At 38.5% G+C, this 21,836-nt stretch overlaps 1 protein-coding gene across 1 annotated transcript in view; it reads left to right on the top strand.

The window, feature by feature from the left end:
• HERC5 (HECT and RLD domain containing E3 ubiquitin protein ligase 5) overlaps nt 1-21,836 on the top strand; it is a 47,319-nt gene that overhangs the window by 3,904 nt on the left and 21,579 nt on the right. The window contains exons 4-15 of the mRNA XM_012179691.5: nt 1,651-1,872; nt 3,046-3,137; nt 3,408-3,538; nt 4,969-5,114; nt 6,399-6,475; nt 8,328-8,431; nt 9,940-9,999; nt 11,525-11,618; nt 14,582-14,771; nt 16,057-16,211; nt 19,711-19,824; nt 20,738-20,848. Coding sequence (XP_012035081.1) covers nt 1,651-1,872; nt 3,046-3,137; nt 3,408-3,538; nt 4,969-5,114; nt 6,399-6,475; nt 8,328-8,431; nt 9,940-9,999; nt 11,525-11,618; nt 14,582-14,771; nt 16,057-16,211; nt 19,711-19,824; nt 20,738-20,848 — 1,496 coding nt within the window. The remainder of the gene's footprint in view (nt 1-1,650; nt 1,873-3,045; nt 3,138-3,407; nt 3,539-4,968; nt 5,115-6,398; nt 6,476-8,327; nt 8,432-9,939; nt 10,000-11,524; nt 11,619-14,581; nt 14,772-16,056; nt 16,212-19,710; nt 19,825-20,737; nt 20,849-21,836) is intronic.

Below are 21,836 nucleotides of genomic sequence, written 5' to 3'. Positions count from 1 at the left end.
GATAGGAGCTCAGAATCCCTTGGGCCTGCTTTTATGGCCAGTTTGCTGGCCTCTGACATGTTTTAACATTACCTTTTGAATTCGAGGATTCTCCCCAACCCTGTATTACTTACCATTTCTTATCAGATGCCATAATGGTAGGGAAGGGAAGTAGTGAATATGAATTATTTCCTGAAGCCATTTGACCTAATTAAGACAGGCAGGTGATAAGGAATAGTGGAATTCAGGATCAAGGAAATTTTTTAAATACATAGGACAGATATAAACTTTTAGAATGAAAACTGAAATTCAAGGGAAGTAAGTGATCATGTATTTGACTTGTACTGAAGGCTCTGTTAAGGTTTAAGTGTTAATTTGTATTGGAAAAAGCTGGTTGTTTGACTTCATCCATTTATGAACAACTCTTTCATTTTGAGTATCTACATGTTCAGGTTGTGAAGATGAAACAGATACATGTGCCTTCAAGAAGCCTAGGATGTATGGATGTTGGGGGGAAGGGATTGTTCAGGGTTTACTATTGATAAGTCACAATACAATGTAGGAAGAATGAAAGTTGGGAAAGCAAGAAAGGGAACTACTCATTTTTCTCATTTTGGTATTTCCTGCCAAGTGATAGGCACTTGGTAATTAGGTTTGAAGGAAAATCTCTACCTCTCACCTTTTCCTGCATAGTATCTTGCAGAGTAGTACTCACTAAAATTTAAGTCTCTGATATGTTTTTTCAGCCTCTATTAGGTACTGTCATCTCTGTTAGATAACATCTAAGAACTTTTCTTTAAAAATATGTCCCAATATGTGTATTCACTTTGCTGTACAACTGAAACTGTCACAGCATTATAAATCAACTATACTCCAATAAAAAATTTTTTAAATAAAGTAAAAATATGTTCTGTATATTAATGGAAGAAGATGCTCACTCTTCATGGTATGTGCTGCAATTTCAAATGTATGTTTACATTATTTATTTAGCATCTTTGGGCACGTGGAAGAGGGAGAGAAAGAAAGGTAGTCTGTGGTTTTATTTTTTCAAAGGTAGAGTGTTTCTGTCTTTCATAGGCCCAGCCCGTGAGTTTTTTAAAATAAATATTTCTTAAATTTGATTATAATATATTCCAATAGCTTTATTCTTTGTCTGTTTGGGTCGCTATAATAAAAATAGAGTAGGTGATTTAAACAGCAGAAATTTGAAGTCCAGTTCAGGGTTTTAGCAGATTTGGTGTCTACTGAGGGCCAGTCTTCTTACAAGTGGAAAGGACAGGAGAGCTCTCTGGGGACCCTTTTATAAGGGCATTAATCCCATTCATGAGTGCTCCCCTTGTCATGATCTTATCCAATTTGAGTCACCACCCCAAAGGGCACTTCCTGATACCGTCATACTGAAGGTTAGGATTTCAGCATAGGAGTTTTGGGCGAACACAGACATCCAGTTCTTAATACTACCCTTTGAGGTAGAAGATAAGGAACTGTAACTCTTACTGCTGAAGAGGAGTTTCTTCTAGTTTTTCTGACTGAGTCTTGAGATCTGAGCAGTTCTGTCAGTTTGAATGGACGAGATTGTAATGCTGTAGTGTGGATAGAATATAATGTCCTAGGGTGATGTCTGCTGCATTTTAAACTTACTAAGACAGCATTTTCTCTGTTAATGTCAAGGTGGTGAGCTTTTTGCTTGGGGACAGAACTTAGATGGCCAGCTTGGAGTTGGAAGAATATTTGCCTCAACTTCCACACCGGAGATTGTGGAGAACCTCTCAGGAGTCCCCTTGGTTCAGATTTCTGCAGGAGAAGCCCACAGCATGGCCTTATCCATGTCCGGAAATGTTTACTCCTGGGGAAGAAATGATTGTGGACAGCTGGGCCTGGGCCACACCTACAGTATGGAAATATATTTTAAAATTCATATTATAAACAAATATATTTGACATATAAGAGATGAATATAATCTGAATGTAATCTGAACCAAAAATGGTTCAGATTCCCGCTTTCATTAGCACTGATTTGCCTGGTTATCTCTCTGTATTCAGTGTAGAATCTGTCTAAACAACACACAGAGTGTGCAGGTCACGGCTGTAATTGAGATGAGTGTCTGAGTCAAGTGGGAAAAAGGGAAAGAGCATTGGACAAGGGATCGGAGTATCTGGGCTGTGAGTCCCACTTCCACATTAACTAATTTCGCCTACCCAGGTCACTTCATTTTTCTCTATGTCTCATTTTCTTTTTCTGTAAAGTGATGAGTTTGGATGAAGTGACCTTTAAGGTACCTGTGCACTTTAAATATCTATTAATACAATTGTGGCAAAAGGATTAGAAACACCTATTCTGATCTTATTCTTCAAGGTTTTAATTACATATGTGTACACACACATAAACATGTAATTTGCATTACTGAGCTACCTCCCCAAAGAAAAAGTCAGTGTTTCTGATGACCCGAAACCCCTTGTTAGAGATTTCAAGTGTGGCAAACTCCGATGCTTTATCAGCCATGGTAATACACATGTTCTGCCTGGGCTTGCTGGTCAGATACTGCATTTCTGCTTCACATGTCCCCGTGGTTACTCAGGAGAACCCGTAAGTCATTTCACAGGAGGAAAAGGAATAAAGGACCGTTGAACTTACTTTTGCTGAATCTCTCTGGGACAAGGAAGTAATCGTGATAAAGCGAAGAGGTAGTGTAAGGCAGTTCTCTCCACTAGAGGATTTGAAAGAAGAATAAGAAGCTTTAGGTTCATTAGAAGGGTAATAATGCTAGACTGGAATTGGAAATAACAGATACACTGCAGTGAGAGCTAATCAAGTCCGGTTTAAAAAGAGAAGAAAGGGCTCTGGGAAGTGAGAGTGACACTTCAGAGGTGAGTGCCCTTTGACTACCACCCCTGTTCCGTTTTCAGACCTAAATCCACCAGCACAGAGCTTTTCTTGTCAGTGTGTTGGGAGCTACTGTGATGGGCCTAGAGGAAGTAATCTGGGTGTTTTGTCAGTAGCATGGAACTCCAGTGTGAAATTCAATGTTTCCTTGTGGTTACTTGAACTCTTCTTTTTCTTGTGTAGATAAAGATTCTCCTTCCTGTATTGAAGCACTGGATGATCAGAAAGTTGAATTTCTTGCTTGTGGTGGCTCTCACACTGCCCTGCTCACAAAGGTGAGTGTACCCTTGTCTCTCTGACTGCAGTTCCAGAAGAGCACTTGGTAGTGGAGAGAGCACTAGAACGTGGAGATACGGGCAGCTGGTGTTTCCTGGGGAAGCGAGGTCACTGCTTCCCCATGCAGGACTGTCCTGATAACTGGGGGGCTTTGCTCTGATGGTGATTTTATTGATTTTTCACTGATGCCTTCACTAACGCTTTACAGAAGTGAGTGTTACTTCTGTGTCGTATTTCTCTAATTTCTGATAAGAAATTCCCTTTCTTAGAGTGGACTGGTATTTACTTTTGGTGATGGAAAGTATGGGCAACTCGGTCACAATTCAACACAGAATGAGTTAAGACCCTGTTTGGTAGCTGGGCTTGTTGGAAATAGAGTGACCCAGATAGCATGTGGAAGGTAAGTTGTAAAGTATCAATAAAAATTGCTAAGATAAATATAATAAATTTAGATAGGTAGTTTAATAAAATTTCTCTTCAGTTTCTTTGATTGAGATAAAACTATTAAACATTTCAGACAGGTGAAAATGCTTAATTCACATTGTTAGACAATCATAATCTATTTTAGTATGCATATTTATTTTAATTGAATTTTAAAATGTGTAAATATACTTTCTGTTGGTCCTTCAGTGAAATACCTTTGTAAATATTCAAATGCACTTTATCTTTTAAAAAATTATTTATTTGGAAAAAATGAACAAACATGAGTTGAAAGGATTATTCATTGATATCCTCACTCTATCTGTGTTAACCAAAGAAACTTTGTCACCACTTTGGATTCTTCATAACACGCACTCCTCTGAGTAACATGTGTTATAGGAGGAATCCTCACCTTAGACATGTCTTAATGTCAGAGCAGCACCCCTACTAACATAGGCGAATTTACTGGAAGACACAAGGCTCACTGAAAGCTATTATACTGATGGTCAATTTTAAGAGGAGGATACAAATTATCAATAGAGTTAAAGGAAGAGCTGCATAGCACAGAGTATAAAAGAGGTCCAGATGAGGAGCTTCTGATGTCTACTCCCCTTGGAGGCATGGACAGTGTTACCTCCTCCCAGCCTGATACATGCCTGTGAAGAATATTGTCAGTCAGGGAAGTTCACCCAAGTCCAGACTTTCATTGCTTAGTCATGATTGATTGAATTATTGCCCATGTGACTGAGCTCAGACTCCAGCCTCTGTGTACCCAGAGGTTCAGCTTACCTATAGCTGGAGGGGCCTCTATGAGCCACTTTGATAAACAATTAGGTGTGGTCAAGGGGCTTGGCATGAATAACAGAGACACTCCTATCACTTGGGAAATTCTAAGAGGTTAGACATCACCTCCCTAGAGGTGAGAATAAAGGCCAGAGCTCTGAGCAAGGCCAAATTCTTTCCTTATACATCTGTATAATAGGAGAGGCCATTAATCAGATTGGTAAGAAAATCAGCATAATTAAAGGTCTTTGGGAAGTAGAGTCAGAGCTCAGGATAACCTGATTCCATCTTCTAGGATGGGGAGGAGCTCAGAGGTGGCTTCCAGGAGGTGGTGACTCAAGCCAAGGCCTAAGGAGTAGAATGCTAGAGGTGGTGGTGGTTCTGCCCAAGGGAACATCCTTTGCTAGGATGCAGCCTGATGGCTTTCAGTGGACTTTGGGGTTCCAGAATCACCTCAGCTACACATTAGTGATTTCTTAGTTTCCACATGGCTAATTGCATGCACTTGGAGTTTGTTAACTAGTTTCACTCACTGGGTAGTATAATTTCTGCAGTTTTACCAGATTGCTGCATACTCTGATCATTGTGGAGAATTGAGAATTGACTGTATGTGCTTTTGTTTAATAGGCAGCACACACTTGCCTATGTTTCTGATATGGGAAAGGTCTTTTCTTTTGGTTCTGGAAAAGAAGGACAACTGGGAAACGGTGGGACATGTAATCAGCTGATGCCACGTCCCATGAAATTGCCATCAAGTGAAGAACTCAAATCTGGTAAATTCTGTAGGAGCACAGAATTTGTTGAAAATCTGATTTTCCTAAGTGTGTAATGTAGCAAAAAAATGTATGACTATGAGTGGAGCTTTACTGATTTCGTGTTTACTTGTAAATAACATACCCTATCTAATTTATCAAGTCAGAATAGCCATTAGTTCTCTAAGCCCTTCAGGTTAAGATTAATGTGGACTTGGAATGATAGAACATTAAAAAAAAAACAAAACCTATATGGGTTTAGAGGCCTTTGCAGTCTCTGATTCCAGTCTGCAAGGGACCTATTATTTCCATGATGATTGGTTTTCTTACCTGACTAAACTGACTCCTAATCATAAAAAACCCTCAGAATGATGAGCAGCTGACATATGCCAGGCAGTGTAACTGTACCTAAAACTTGCTTGTGTCATCTCACCTGTCCTTAAACAGCGTCAGGAGATGTGAGCTTTCAGTCCCATTTTACTGGAGGGTACAGACTTGGAAAGTGAAGGGTTAGCCCGTAAGCAGTTTTGGCTGGACTTGAACTGTGTGTGCACTGTGTAACTTCAGAGGCTTAACTCTGAAAGGTTTCACTACAGAAGTGCCTTGGAGCACTTGGGTCACTTGTTTCTGAAAGCTTAGTGGTGACCTAAAGTACTAAAGTTCTCTCAGTTCTTCTGGGGAAATGAACGATAGGGTTATTTCCTTAAGCAGTTTGTATCTTATATCTAATTTCTTATAACCACGTACATAGGCCTTTGAAGTACTATTAACATTCTTCAGAGCCAGTAGTCATTGATTTAAGTCTTGAGTTGTAGAAATGGCTTTTTGTTTGTTTGTGTTTGGCTGCACCAGGTGACTTGTACGATCTTAGCTCCCCAACCAGGGATCGAACCCGTGCTCCCCGCATTGGAAACATGGAGTCCTGGACTTCCCTGGGAGTCTTCCCAGTAATGACTGGACTTCCAGGGAAGTTCCTAGAATGTGGTTTTTAGTAATAGGTGCTAAATTAAACCAGGGAACAGTTAACTAATCAAGTATTTGTTTGACTGTGTTGAATATATAAGCGTTAATAGTAACCATGTGTATTAAACTGATTCCACGTTGTCAGCCTTCCGAATTACCTGTTTGCCAACTAGACTTCACCCTGAAGTAGATATGTATTTTTGCTCTGTGGATGGGAAGTGTACTCAGTCTTTGTCAGAAAGAGAAAAGGACTCTGTTTAAGAAGGATCTAAAGTTACTTGAGTGTGTATGTTTGTATCACAAGAGTTTCTAAGCTCTTTTTTTTTTGTAAATTCCTTGCAGAAAGCAGCACATCAGTAAAGGAGTTAATAATGGTTGCTGGAGGGAATCAAAGCATTTTGATGTGGATGGAAAAAGAGGTAAAAAAAGATCTCCAGAAGTTTTTTTTTTAATTTAAGTCTAGTTGGTTTATAATGTTGTGCCAATCTCTGCTGTACAGCAGAGTGACTTCAGTTTCATATGTATATACATTCTTTTCATATCCTTTCCCATGGTGGGTTATCCCAGGAGATTGGATACAGTTGCCTGTGTTATGCAGTAGGACCTAGTTTTTTGTCCATGTTAATGTGATGGTTGGCGTTTATGAACCCCAGATTCCCAGCCCATCCCTCTTTCTCTCTTGGCCTCCTCCTTAGCAACCACAAGTCTGTTCTCTGTCTGTGAATCTGTTTCTGTTTTGTAGGTAGGTTCATTTTTGCCATATTTTAGATTTCACATACAAGTGGTATCATACAGTGCTTACTCTTCCCGACCTACTTAACTTAGTATGAGAATCTCTAGTTGCCTTCCGTGTTGCTGCAGACAGCATGATGTTTGTTCTTTTAATGGCTGAGTGATGTTCACTGTATGAATGTGTCAGATCTTTATCCATTCTTCTCTTGGCAGATGTTTAGGTGGTTTCCGTGTTTGGCTATTGTGAATTATGCTACTGTGAAATAGGGGTACATGTATCTTTTTGAATGGGTGTAGTTTTTTGTGGGTATATACCCAGGAGTGGGATTGCTGTATCATATAGTAATTCTGTTTTTACTTTTCTGAGGGTCCTCCATTCTGTTTTCCATAGTGGCTGCACCAACTTACATTCCTACCAACAGTATAGGACGGTTCCCTTTTCTCCACATCCTCTCCAGCATTTGTTATTTGTAGACTTTAATAATGACCATTCTGACCAGTGTGAAGTGGTACCTCACTGTAGTTCTGATTTGCATTTCTCTAATATGTGCGATGTTGAGCGTCTTCATGTGCCTACTGGCCATCAGTATGTCTTCATTAGAGAAATTTCTATTAAGGTCCTCTGCCCATTTTCTCATTTGGTTGTTTGTTTTTTTCATTGTTGAGTTGCCGAGCTCTTTGTATGCTTTGGAGGTTAAGCCCATGTCAGTCATGTTGTCTGCTGGTATTTTCTCCCATTCCATAGGTTGTCTTTTCCATTTTTATGATTCCTTTTGCTGTGCAAAAGCTTGCAAGTTGGATTAGGTCCTGTTTGTTTATTTTTGTTGTTACTTGTATTACCTTGGGAGACTAGAGACTAGACGTTTTATAACTTGGTTTCTTCAAAAATTTCCAGAATCTAGATTTGGTGAATTCCAAAATCATCAGGTTCCTAGGCTCATGCTGGGGAATGGCTAGACATTATTGATCCTTCATTGTTGAAACAGCATGCATCTTTACTCAACAAGAATCAGCAGATTTTCCCATACTGTATGTCAAATAAGTGTGATTTCCCTACAATCTACTTACCTTTCAGGAGGCTCCTTGCAAATGGCATTTTCGTTAGGGTTTTAAGAAGCTAATAGGTTAACGTTTTGAAGTGACTTTGCCAGCCAGTATTAATAAAGACCCGAGGTCCATAGTCTTATGAATAATCAGTCCATAATCTCCACATCCTACTTCACCAAGACAGATTGAGTTCTTGCTACTTCTGTACCCAGTCCTGTCAGGATCTTCCCAAACTCTGATGTTCAGTTTAATCTGGTCATACCCATATAAAGCGTTCAGTGTTGGGGCATTCAGAGAAATTGACTTTGGATCTAGGCATCCTTGGTCAAGAAACTGGCAGCCAGGCAAATGATTGGTAGAATCTTTATGATTTTCCAGAGCTGTATTATCCATGCTTAGTATTATGCTCTATCCTTAGAAGGTGCCTAAAAGTTGAAGACCTATTTCATTTGTATCTAAATTACTGTATTCTACTATTTTGTTTGTTTACAGAATTCCTATGTGAATCTGAGGAGGAAAATTCCTACCTTGAATGAAGGCACTGTAAAGAGATGGATTGCTGATGTGGGGACTAAACAGTGGCAAAATACAAAAAGGTACAACCTACATGTCTGTCTGCTCATATAGCTCTTTAAATCAATGTTTTCCCAATTGATTTTGTACAATACAAGGATGTAAGATTTTGTGGGCCATTAGTAGTCTGTTTGGCTTCCCTAGGAGCTCAGTAGTAAAGAATCTTACAATTTAGGAGATGAGAGTTTGATCCCTGGGTCAGTAAGATCCCTTGGAAAAGGAAATGGCAACTCACTCCAGTGTTCTTGCCTGGGAAATCCCATGGACAGTGGAGCCTGGTGGGCTACAGTCCATGGGGTCATAAGAGTTGGACACGTAGTGACTAAATCATCACCCAGTGGTCTACTACTTGGTGATCTTCAGAGAAACAGAACCAGTAGAGGCTATGTGTGTGTAGAGAGATTTTTAAGGAGTAAAAATTCCAGTATTCTTGCCTGGGAAATCGTATGGACCAAGGAGTCTGGCAGGCTATAGCCCGGGAGGTCACAAAGAGTTAGACATGACTGAGTGATGGAGCACACGCACACACAGTTGTAGGGGGTGGCAAGAGCAAAATCTGTGAGGCAAGACTGCAGGCTGGAGACCTAGGGAAGAACTGATATTACAGCTTGAGGCCCAAGGCAGTCTGAAGGCAGAATTTCCTCTTCCTTTACAACTGATTGGATAAGGCACACCCCCATTATAGAGGGTAATCTGCTTTACTCAAACCCTGCTGATTTGAATGTTAATGTTGTCTAAAAAAATACCTTCACAGCAGCATCTAGATTGGTGTTTGATCAATTCTCTGGCCAAGTTGATACATACAATTAACCATCACAACTAGCACGTAGGCTTCATGAGGGCAGCTCTCTTTACTGCAGGACTTCTCTGAGCCTTTGATATGTTTGTGTAATTGTGACTCTGAGCAGGAAATATAGTCTATTGTTTTCCAGCCCTGCTTGACTTCGGAGCCTCTTGTTTGTTGAACTCTTACTCACAGCTGAACATCTTAGGCAACCTTGTTGTAAATAACAGAACTCCTGCCATCATTAAAGATTGTACTCATTTTTACAAGCGTTTCCTTTTAGAGACACTTTAGGTATTGCTTTATAATTCTGGAAAGTAGTTAAGTCCAGATAGCTGCATCTTGACTTGCAGAGCACAAATGGTCAAGAACTGTTTGTGCAGGTACTTCTAAGGTGGAACTGAGCATACTCCCCCACCCTCTATTTTGTTTCCACTTCAGTAGAATAGAAATAAATAGGGCTTGGGAAGCTGGGTGTGTTGGGAGTGTTTTATTTGTCTTAAAATACTGACCCTTGGTCAAGCCTTCTTCTCTTCCCCTGTTGCTTCTCTGAATACGTATCTTTTTCTTTCCTTGTTTGCCTCTGAAATTTTGAGATTTCACAAATGAAATAGACTTTCAGATACACATGGCAGTATTCAGATAACTCAGAGATAGCAGGAGGAGTTTGAAGGACAATTGTTATGCCTCTTGCTATAAGGAGACATATTCTGATTTGTTTTGACCACGATCTTATTCCTTATACAGGGAAATAAGAGAGATATTCTCATCTCCTGCGTGTCTGACTGGAAGTTTTTTAAGGGAAAGGTAATATATATTATAATAAATTTAAATTTTGTTAAAAACATTCTGTAATGACAGCATGGTTACTATGATTAATATTAATAATACTGTATTGTGTATTTGAGAGTTGGCTAAGAAAATTGTGGCTCAGCTGGTAAAGAATCCTCCTGAAATGTGGGAGACCTGAGTTCGATCCCTGGGTTGGGAAGATCCCCTGGAGACGGGACAGGCTACCCACTCCAGTATTCTGGCCTGGAGAATTCCATGGACTGTGTAGTCCATGGGGTCACAAAAAGTCGGACATGACTGAGCGACTTTCCTTCCTTCCTTCCTTAAGAGAATAGATCTTAAAAGTTCTCATCACAAGGAAAAAATTTGTAACCGTGTAGTGATTGTTTCACAATATATGCTCTACATATATCAGTGCACTGTGTTGTACACCCCTGAAACTAGTATAATGTTATGTGTCAATTATGTCTCATTTAAAAACCTGTGAAAGAAATTATAAAGGAAAATTATAAAATTATATTTTTATTAAATTTTAATTAAAAGTTTATTAAAATTTTCATAAAAATTATAAAGGAAATGGTTTGAGGGTAAAATAACATCTCATTTAAAAAATTACCTTTTCCCCTACAAGAGCACATATATGTTTGCTGTAGAAAATGTAAAAAAAAAAGACATGAAACAACAACAAAAATGAAAATCAGCCAAAATTCAGCACTTACACATAATAGCTAGAGTTTGTATAAATATCTTTTTCTATGCAAATGAGTTCTTTTACAAAAAATGGTATTGTTTTATATATTTCTTTATACTTAATGTTTTGTCTACTTTCTGTTATATTCAATTTTTATAATAGTATTTCTCCATACCATCATTTTAATGGTTGCAAGGTATTCCATGGGAAGGACATACCTTAATTTATTTGTTTCTATATTTCTGGATACTTAGGTTTCTTTGAATTTTTAAGTATATGAAAGAATGACTTTGTACTTCTTTTCCTAAATATTGGTATAATATTTATTTAAAAGAATTTGTCTCTTTTCAGACACTAAATACATTATTTCACAAAGAATGTGTCTGTTTTTAGATAATATATTCAATCCAGTATAATTCTTGGGTAAAGATAGTCATTTCATTAGTAATTTTCTATTCGATTACTACAAATTTACTGCTTGGAGACCCCTTTTTTGGTTCCTGCTTCTGGTTCGTGAAACTGGGAAAAAAGAAAAACTTTCACCTTTTATCTTTGGCTTTTTTGTTTGTTTGTTTTTCTTTATTGGAAAATAAATATTTATTGATTACTCATTTAAGGTAAGGCAGTATCTGATGTAAAGTCTGATAGCATATATATTGTTAATGCAGACTTGATATTTTTTGGCATTTTAGAAACAATCATGTTATTGTAAAGGTGAGAAAAAATAATTTTATTACAATGAAGCAAGCTTTAGGATAAACTTTTCATCTGGATAAATAATAAAATACTTAATTTTGAAGCATCTTATTTCATTTACTTATCTTTCTTTCACTTATCTTCCTTCCACAGAATAGATGGAGAAATGATATCTATTCATTTGGACTTGAATGCAGCAAGGAATACCTTTAAGGAGTTAACCCAGAAGGACTGGATTACTAACACGGTGGTATTCTTCAGATTGTTACTTGGAAAAAGAAAATACACTGAAACATTTTTATAAGAACTCAAAATTTCAGAAGAAATATCTTGTTTTCACATATTCTCTGAAGCCTTGTGGCTTATGTAAATTAAGTTAAACTCCGATAGTATTCAGAAGTTTCCCCACATAGGGTGAAATAGATGATATAGTAGGAGCATAGGTTACAGAGAGTCAAAACAGTTTATCTGTATACACACATGTTTACACGTATATGCACAGACTCCCCTAGAGGGAATGTTCTCAACTCTGGCTTTAGGAAGATTATTAAAATATTTGCTGAGATGGTTACACCAGAATAAGAGCAGCATATTTGCCATTATTTTACACTTAAGTATAGAAATGAGAACACCTTTTCTAATGGGACTGTCCCCGTCACAAAGGGCTGTGTGGGTTCTTCTTCTGTGTTTCGTTGCATTGCTGTTCCTTTTCTGTAGATTCTAGAATGTTGTTATTCTTTCTGGGATTGTTGCTTCTTTGTTTCAGCACTGTTATTACCATCTTTAGGCCTTGCACTTGGAGATGCCTCAAATATACTTTTTTAATCCAGCCTTTCCTAATGTATAGCTTTTATTAACTTATTTCCCTGTTCTCCTGTACTGATTGATCTAGGGGTAGTATTAGCTCCGTTCTCCGCTCAGTCTGTTTCTTCCGAAGTCTCTGGCTCTTTTCTCTCCCCCACTTCCACTTCTCCTCTCTCTGCTTCTCCATCCCTCCCCGATTTGGCCTTTCCCTCTCTTTCGCTCTCCGTATCCACTCATTCTCTGCCTGCGGTTGGCTCCCTCCCCTGCTCTCTGGCTCCGTCCGCCACAGTCCACATTCTGTGTCTTAGCTGCAAGTTCTCTCTCTCACACACTCTTTTCTCTCAAGGGAAGATGGGAAATTTAATTATGTTACCTTTGGCAGAACCACAGCCCAATTAGGAGTCTGAAGTAAAATGGATCCCTAATTAAGCACCTTTATCCAGGACTCTGCAGCACTTGGAAAGATCACCAAAAATAGAAAAGCATTTCTGCATTCATGAAGGGAAGTGGTTGGACTGGTTCATCACTAAGGCTTATATACCTTGGTTGTGCCAGAACAGTATCACATACAGCGCAAGCAACATAATCGTGGAGCAGTCTCCCATTGTTTCAGACTAGATAGTTGGATCAAAAGACGTATAATGTTTCTTTCTATTTTGAGATTTCTGTGATATGAACTCACAGACTTGGCCTTCCTTCATTTATTCAGCAAACAGTTGAATACTTCCATGAGTAGGGCACTGTGGTGGGATTCCTGATGCAGATGAGAGAGACATGCTCCCCATCCTTAGAGGCTCTTCATTCATGAAGGGAGACAGATGCCTTTGTGCAGGTGTCAGTGTGAAGACGGGATGTGTTTCACACTCCACTGGCTTCCCTGGTGGCTCAGAGGGTAAAGCATCTGCCTGTGATGCGGAAGACCCAGGTTCAATCCCTGGGTCAGGAAGATCCCCTGGAGAAGGAAATGGCAACCCCTCTAGTATTCTTGCCTGGAGAATCCCATGGACAGAAGAGCCTGGTGGGCTACAGTCCGTGGGGTCGCAAAGAGTTGGACACGACTGAGCGACTACACTTAGTCTTCCCTACTGCCTAGCTTAGAACATAGTGAGTGTGTAATAAACATTTTTGGGTAAATGAATTCAGTCATTACTCAGGGTTGTGAATGGTTGGTTCTATTTAGAGTGGTCAAAACAAGGTGCCCAGTGGGGAGGGGGACTGTACCAGGTTCCTACAGGGGAAAGACATACCAGGCATTCAGGAGGGTGTGCATCAAGGCCTAAGATGTGAAACTCTGTAACTGGCTCCAGAGTTTTGCAGTGGTTCTAAAGGGCTGGGAGGCTTGAGGGTGTGAATGATGAAGAGCACAGAGTAAGACGGAGGCATGGAAATGGGTTGTAGTGCAGGAATCAGGTGTGCATGACTCTGAAGATTGAACCTAGTAGAGGGAGCCCAATATAATGTTTACAATAGATGGTTATAATAATTTGTACATTTAGAGATACCATTTGTTAGTATCTCCTAATTCAGTGATTGAGCTTTGGAGTCAAAAAGAACCAGGAGAGATTCTTACTTAGCTCTGTGACCCTGAGCAATTTAATTTCTCTGACATGCAGAGTTCTCATTTATAAATTGGGGATAATAATATCTATTATACAGAGAAATGACAAGAATAGATGACCCTATATATGTGAATTAGCACAATATCTGGCAAGTAATAAGAACCCTGGAAACACTAGCTTATCTTTTTAGTGGGCATTTAGGCAAATTATTACTGTTAGCCCACATAACACATAAAAAAATTCACAATTCCGTTTGAATTTTTCTTCAACTTTTTTCTTCAGATTTTTCTTCAGCTTGCACTTTGAATTGGGGAAATTGTTAAGAATATTGGGAGAGAGAGAAACTAGAGTTCGGTGGAGAGAGTTTGATGTGACAGGTGATTCTGTAAGAAGATAACAGGAAACCATGTTGATTTTCATTGTAGTTCCTTTCGTTTGTTTTTGTTTTTTAATTTTTGTTTTACTTTTGGAGATTCTGGCATATTCTTCCTCTTTAATAAATGAGGTGTGATAGTGGAGCTGGAGGGAAGACTATAGAACTTTTTAGGGGGCTGCCTTTTAATTCCGAGTCCATTGTGCATTTAATACAGTCTTGCACATGTGATTTCTTGATCTCCTTCATAAACGCCAACAACTGGATGGGAAAAATACTTGTGAAATACGTACTCCGAGGTACTTGGGAGGGTAGATGAGATGAATTGTAAACATGGGTTTTAGAAAGATGAAGTGATCATTCCAGTTTCATGGTGGAATGAAACTCCAGGTTCTACACTTTATTTTATTACAGTAACTGCACCCAGTTCCTGCTGTGTTTGACTTGTCTTTTCCCGCATCTTTTTGACCACAGATAACCTCATGTCTCAGGGATAATCTGCTCAAAAATCTTCCATTTAATTCTCCACACCAAGAAGCTTTGGAAGTTTTCTTCCTTCTCCCAGAATGTCCTGTGATGCATGATAGTAACAACTGGGAGAGCCTGGTGGTTCCATTTGCAGAAGCTGTTAATAAAATGAATAACCAGATGTCAAGAGTTCTGGGTAAGATCGAAAATGGTTTACACTTGAGAATACATGACAGTCTTCTCAATGGAAACACATGCCTAGCAAAGTTACAGCAGATCTTAGATAGATAACTAAACATATTCTTGTTTTTTAGTTTATATTCTTAGCATATAAACATGCTATAATCATTACTGTAGTCATCCAAAATGGATTATTCTAGTCACTTTTTAGTGATTTTGTAATGATACATGTGTGACTTGGTCATAAGGTCTTTTGCTCCCTACTTTTCATTAAGAAAAACTTCATTCCTAGACATTGAAAGACTAGTACAGTAAATCCCAGATACTCTCTGAGAGTCAGTAGCAGTTATGTTGTGTAAGCATCTCCCTCTTGATGTACAGATTTTCATTTTTGTTGAACTATATGAAAGTAAATTGGAGACATTTCCCCATAATATTTGCATGCACATCTCATAAGGATATGGAATTCTGTATTACCACGACGTTGTTATCACACCTAATAAGATTAGACATGATTCCACTGTATTACATAATATTTAGGCCATGTTTAGATTTCTGCACTTGTCTCAAAAAGTATTTTGCAGAATTTTTTTTTTTTATAAGAAGAGCCTGGGTCAGTTTTTCTGTAAGTGTTTCACATCTAGTTTTGTCTGATTGTTTACTCTTTTCCCTGTGTTTCTAGTACACTGGAAGTTAGGTCTAGGGCTTGATTAAACTTTGTTTCGGTCTTCGACACAATTAGCATATCGGCTCAGGGAAGCCCTCTCTTATGTTTTCTTAAGTCACTGTGTAAGTGATGAAGCCGTTGTTTAAAGCAGTTTTCTTTTTCACAATGCTGAAAGATGGTTTTTAAGAGTTAACTCATGCTCAGAGTGAAAAAAGTCATTATCACAAATAGTTTTTTATCTGGATTTTCATACTGTATGCTATTTCACTGGGGCAAAAAATGTGACTAATTAATTTTGTCTAGCTTTTTCCCCCCCTTTACAAATTAATTAGATCAGGTTTGTGGTGCTGTTACGGTTAAGGCATTCTCTTCTTTTGAGGACATTAAACTTTCATTTCAACTCATTTCTTTGAGGACATCTAAACTTTCAATTGCAGTTACATTTACTGAAAAGTATATTACAAATGTGTTTTTATATTGATACCTATGATATATATGAACATACTGTTTTAGAAAATATTGACTACTTTTAGAAAATAATTTTTTGACTACTTTAGAAACATTGACTACTTTTTACCTTTAAGAATCCGAGAAACATTACGTGCTAACAGTTATCTACCTTTGTATCCCTCAGAGGAATATTGGGCATCTCTGAAAGAATCTCCTTTCATCAATCTGGTCCAGATGTTTAAAAGAGCCATCGTTGCTCAGCTGCATTATTGGACTGAAAGTTCTGAGAATAACAATCACATTAAAGCTCTCCTAGAAGTGTTGAAAAAGCTGTATAGGGTAAGTGCTGATTTAGAAACCCATACATCTTTATTTTGCAATAAGAATTTCCTTGATTTCACCTGGCTTGAATCTTAACAGACTCTTACAAAGCATGAAGTTGATATTGCTTTAAAAAAAATTTCTTTTATGAAGTCATGCATATAGAGTGTGTATAGTATCTATGTACAGTTTAAAGACAAGTGGTAAAACAGACATCAGTGTAACTACCACCCATGTTAAAAAAGAAAACTTTAGGAATGCCTGTGTGTCTCTCACAGACTGTACTTTCTCATCTCCTGAAGGCCACCAGAATCCTGGATTTTCAGTTACTTGTTCCCTTAACACTTCTTTATTGTTTTATAGCTATATGTACTTTTAGACACTATGCTGTTTAATTTTGCTGTTTTCAAAATTTAATATGAATAAACTACACTGCTTACATAGTGTTTCATTTTATAGATTCATCCAGATTAATACATCTGTCTGTATTTCACTCATTTTCACTTCTGAGTTTATAGTATGTCTCTACCATAAATACCCATTCCGGTATTTTTTTTAATCCAGACAAAAATTATATGTACTTTATTTTTATTGCTAAATTATGAACTACCATGAATATTTATCTTTTGTGAAACCAAACAGCTTCAAAACAACAGCAGCAGCTTCAAAACATAAAGCTAAAAGTACATAAAGAATACAGCCAATTTAAATTTTAATTACTAGGAAAACTTTAAAATACTTTTCAACTTTTAGTGTAACAAATAGAAAAAAGAGTGTTTTTTCGCATTTGTCAAGCAAAACATACAAACAGAAAAAGATAAAACGTTGTAGCTGCTGTTGCTGCCAAGTCGCTTCAGTTGTCTCCAACTCTTAGCGACCCCATGGACTGCAGCCCACCAGGCTCCTCCGTTCATGGGATTTTCCAAGCAAGAGTACTGGAGTGGGGTGCCATTGCCTTCTCTGAAAACATTGTAGAGAGTATAGTAAATAATTATAAAACAAAATTCCATGTCAAAATACTGTCAGACTCTAATGTAACTAAGACATGTTGGATTTTATAGTCTAATGATAGAACATATTTTTTGTTGCTTTGGTTTTTTTAATTTTAAATTTATTTATTTTTTAATTGAAGAATAGTTGCTTCACAGAATTGTGTTGGTTTGTGCCAAACATCAACTTGAATCTGCCATAGGTATACATATTCCCCTCCCATTCCAGTATTGATTAATATGTAGTATGTACTGTTTGCAATTCTATTTGCTGGGGGAGGAGAGAGTTTTTCTCTGAGTAAACACACTACTGTCAACATTTTTGTATATACCTCTTAGTGTTCATCACTAAGAGATATGTATTGTGTATCAAGTGTTAGTTTTTAGTTGCCATCCCTAATTCTGGAATTGATAGAATTGAATTGTGTTGCTCTTTATTAGCAGTGACAGTCTTCCAAAGTGGTTGGAGATGATGAGAATTCTGTTGCCCCATGTCTGACTTTAAAATTTGGAAAATATATTTAGTACCACATTGAAATGATGGCAAATTATGATTTTAATTGTTTTTCACTAGTTCTGATGCATTCGAGCATATTTTCATCTTTATAATCGTAGTACTTGTTTGCTTTACTGTAAAATGCTTGTCCTTTTCCTCGATTTAAATATGTTCAACTTTTTCCTACTGATTATAGGAGCACTTTTTATTTTGGACACTAGTCCTTTGTTATAAGTGTTGCAAATATCAAGTCCCAGTTTGCAGCTTGTCTTGGTGGTTTTTGATGAACCCACCTTCTTAATTTTAATATAGATGATGCTGTCAATCCATTCCTTTATAATCTTTACTCCATCTGTTTTGTTTTAAACTTTTCTTTTACTTCAGAGTTTTAAACTCTTCACCTTAATCAGGGATCAGCGGGGCTTCTTTTTGGAAGGGACCAGATGGTAATTATTTTAGGCATTTGTGAGATTTTATAAAGTAAGCAGAGGGCCTGATTTAGCCCTGAGAGCTGCTCCAGATAGTCTTCTAACACAGATGATACCTGGGACCAGTGGGAGAATACACACAGAGGCTCCTGTACCATATGTCTAATGTATAAAAGGTTAGAAAGCTAGCTAGCAACCTGTTGAATGAAGTAAAATATAGTCTGTCCTCCCATCTTGACAAATAAATCTTCCTGATGACAGGGGAGGGCTTCCCTGGCGACTCAGATGGTAAAGAATCTGCCTGCAGTGTGGGAGACCTGGTTTTGATCCCTGGGTTGGAAAGATCCCCTGGAGGAGGGCGTGCAACCCACTCCAGTATTCTTGCCTGAGAATCCGCATGTACAGAGCAGCCTGGTGGGTCGCAGTCCATGGGGTTACAAAGAGTCAGACGCGACTGAGGGACTAAGTACAGTGTCAGAGGAGGCCAGGTTTGAACTTAGAAATATCAGCTCCTTGCAGAGTTCTGCAGTGAAAGCAAAGGTGCTGATGGACCCTCCCCCTGGCCCATCCCAGGGCCTCTGCCCTGCTTTTCCTACCTTGGCTTTATCCCACACCAGGGGTGTCCCGTGGCCATGTGTGCACCTCTCACCTCCTGGCTCTGTTCTGTCCCCACCTTCTGCAGCAGCCCTGGTGCGCTGGAGCTTTGGGGTGTGCTCACCTGTGACTTCCACTCTCAGAGAGCAAGTAGAGGGAGAGGCCTGTGCAGGTCCTGGGGCTCTTGGAGCCATTTGAGCAGGGACTTGAAGATCTTGGGTTCTTGAGCTCAATGTAGATGGAAATATGTGGGCTGCATAGACACAGCCCTTGACCCAGCACACCCCTTGTGGGAAGGGGATTGGCTGGAGAAGGGCCAGAGCAAAGACCTTTAAATCAGAGACCCAAGGCAGAGGTCAGTCTTGTCCAGGTCTAAAGGGAGTATTGAGGTTTGTTTTGCCTTTTGCAGTTTGCTGTTTAAACCAATTGAAAATTTATTTTCATTATTTTCCATATGCAAACAATTACCTAGCACCACTTAACTGAAATCCTGTCCTTTCTACACTGATAGGTGGTGTGAACTGTCATAAAACAAGTTTCTGTGTGTGAGATTCATTTCCAGGCTCTCTTCTGCACTGTTGGTCATTTTATGTGGCTCTGTATTGTTTACATTTTTCTAAGAGAAATACTCCTACCTTGTTCTTAAAGTGAATCTTGGCTATTTTTGGCATTTGGCTCTTCCATATAAATTTCACTCATTTATTTATTTTTAAATATTTATTTATTTGGTGGCATTGGATCTTAGTTGCAGCATGTGGTATCTAATTCCCAGACCAGGGATTAAAAGTAAGTAGAAGTTTATCATCATACCATCAATGCCTGTGATTAAATCATAGGTATTCTTTATGCTCCTGAAAGTTTGGGGCTTGGTGATGGGGTAGTTGGATAGAACTAAATTCTGGTCATTAAAGTATCTTTAACTTGTATTTATTCTGATAATCTAATTTATAGCTATTAAGCAAAATTGTCTTTATATATAAAACTTTCTCACATGTCATATTTTATTTAAGGTAAACCAGACTAAATGTCAACTGCCTGAAAATATCTTTGAAATAAATGAACTCACACAGTGGCTTGATTTTTATGTAGATGCATATAGAAGGTCCTCCTGGAAAGTGGACTCAGTAAGTATGGCATATTTAAAGAGGGTATTATCACTGGTAAGTTAATATAGGCACTTGTGCTATACCTTTGTATGAATTTCCAAAAATTCTTACACTCTGCAAAATTGCCCAATAGAAATAGCAGGGCTTATGGGAAAAACAAAGCAGGCCCCTCAAAACCTATGCAGTTTTGTAGCCAGAACTATGACAGAAAAATGCCTGCTAGCTGGGGAGATAGCTCAGATCACATGGAGAGTGCCATGAGAAGATAAAAAATGCACAAAAACCTAAGGATAGAAATCTATCCACAGGCTAATTAGAGGACCAGTGGTACTGAGATAACGGATGGGAGTGGAGCTTTTCTCTTAAGGTGGGCATAGGAGGCAGGTGACTCACCAGGGGCCACCAGTACAAGGTTGTAACTTTGGTGAGGGTTCCCTGGGTGTTAGTAGTCCTTTTTACTAAAATAAAGCTAAAGAGCTCTGGCTGCCAGTTCAGCAGCTAATCTGTTTTTTCTCCTTTTCTCTGAAGATTCTCATTCTACTAGCACATCGTTCTTTGCCTGGCAAAAATCAGGTCTGAGCTAACCAGTTTTCTATATTTTATCACTCCCCTATTTACTGAATACATGTGAACTAATTCACATTTCATAAGTAAAGGTAGGGGTAGAACAGACTTTTGGGAAAGTGTCTGGAGTTCATAATTAATGGTGAAATTAAATGAGCACCGAAAATACTAGGTTTATGTACCTTTCATTGATACACAAAACATTTTCTTAGAATTTGATATATCCTAGCACCACTGGCCAACATTTTGGATTCCTTTGACTGTAAGTACTGAGACCTGAAACCATCAGGGGTTTAAGGCTAAGAAGTAAGGTGTAAGATTTCTCTGTCCTTTCATTTATCAAAATTGTTATCATTTCCATTTTTAGGACATTTCAGTAGACATCGAGTATCCTGTCATATTCAGTCGTTTTCCATTTATCTTTAATATTCTGTCGAAAATAAAACTACTGTATGCAGACTCACTTTTAAAAGTACAGGTATGCGTGCTTATTTCTTTGTCTTTGTTAGCAAATCAAAGGATGAGTATCTTTTTCATTGCACAATAGCTGGGTGATTAGGGAGCCAGTGGTGAAACCAATGGTGGTCCTGGCATTCATGGAGCTTATACTGTAATAAAGAAGGCAAGAGAGACTGTCATCATTTAGGTTGGGTTGGCCTTGAGGCATATTAGGGCCTCAGTAAAGGGTAGAGCTTGGGCCTAATTATAGGGCTTTTATCTTGAGAATAGCGCCAGTAGCCTTCTGAATGGTGCTCAGAGAGGTATAGCAGATGTGGACTTGATTGGGATCAGCAATATATGTAGGAAGGTCCAGTCTAATGGGAAAACACAGTAGTGGGAATAGAAGTGATGGAGGGGTCTTGAAATTCAGACTCAAGTAAATGACCGTGTGTTCTAAGTCACTTCAGTCATGTCCAACTCTTTGCGACCCTATGGATTGTAATCTGCCAGGCTCCTCTGTCCGTGGGATTCTCCAGGCAAGAATACTGGAGTGGGTTGCCATTTCCTACTCCAGGGGATCTTCCCAACCCAGGGATTGAACCTGCATCTCTGATGTATTCTGCATTGGCCGGCGGGTTCTTTACGCCTGAGCCACAGTCGGACACAACAAATTAACGGCTAGTACTCTGTGATTGTGCCATAATAAAGGTTTATAAAAAGTGTTTCCTTTTCACATGTACTTAACTGTCATCAACTTTGACTTGGTTCTGTTTGTCAGCATATCCAGCAAAGTGGTTTTTAACTTAAAATTGAACAATTGAGAAAGCCTCAGAAAATGTACTTCATTGCATTTTTTATAAGGGCTAAATTTGTTAATATAGGTAAAGCATTTAGAACAGTGCCTTGCACAAAGTGCCCAAAAGTGTAGCTTTTACCCTTGTATATGCATCTGTATATGTATATGCGCCTGTATATGTATTTGCATGAATAATATTCAAATATATGTCATAAAACTAGATAACTTT

The sequence above is a fragment of the Ovis aries genome, chromosome 6 (assembly GCF_016772045.2).
Source record: "Ovis aries strain OAR_USU_Benz2616 breed Rambouillet chromosome 6, ARS-UI_Ramb_v3.0, whole genome shotgun sequence".
In the NCBI taxonomy this organism is placed as follows: Eukaryota; Metazoa; Chordata; class Mammalia; order Artiodactyla; family Bovidae; genus Ovis; species Ovis aries.
The sequence above is the reverse complement of the archived record's forward strand: the minus strand, read 5'-3'. Positions and strand labels throughout refer to the sequence as shown.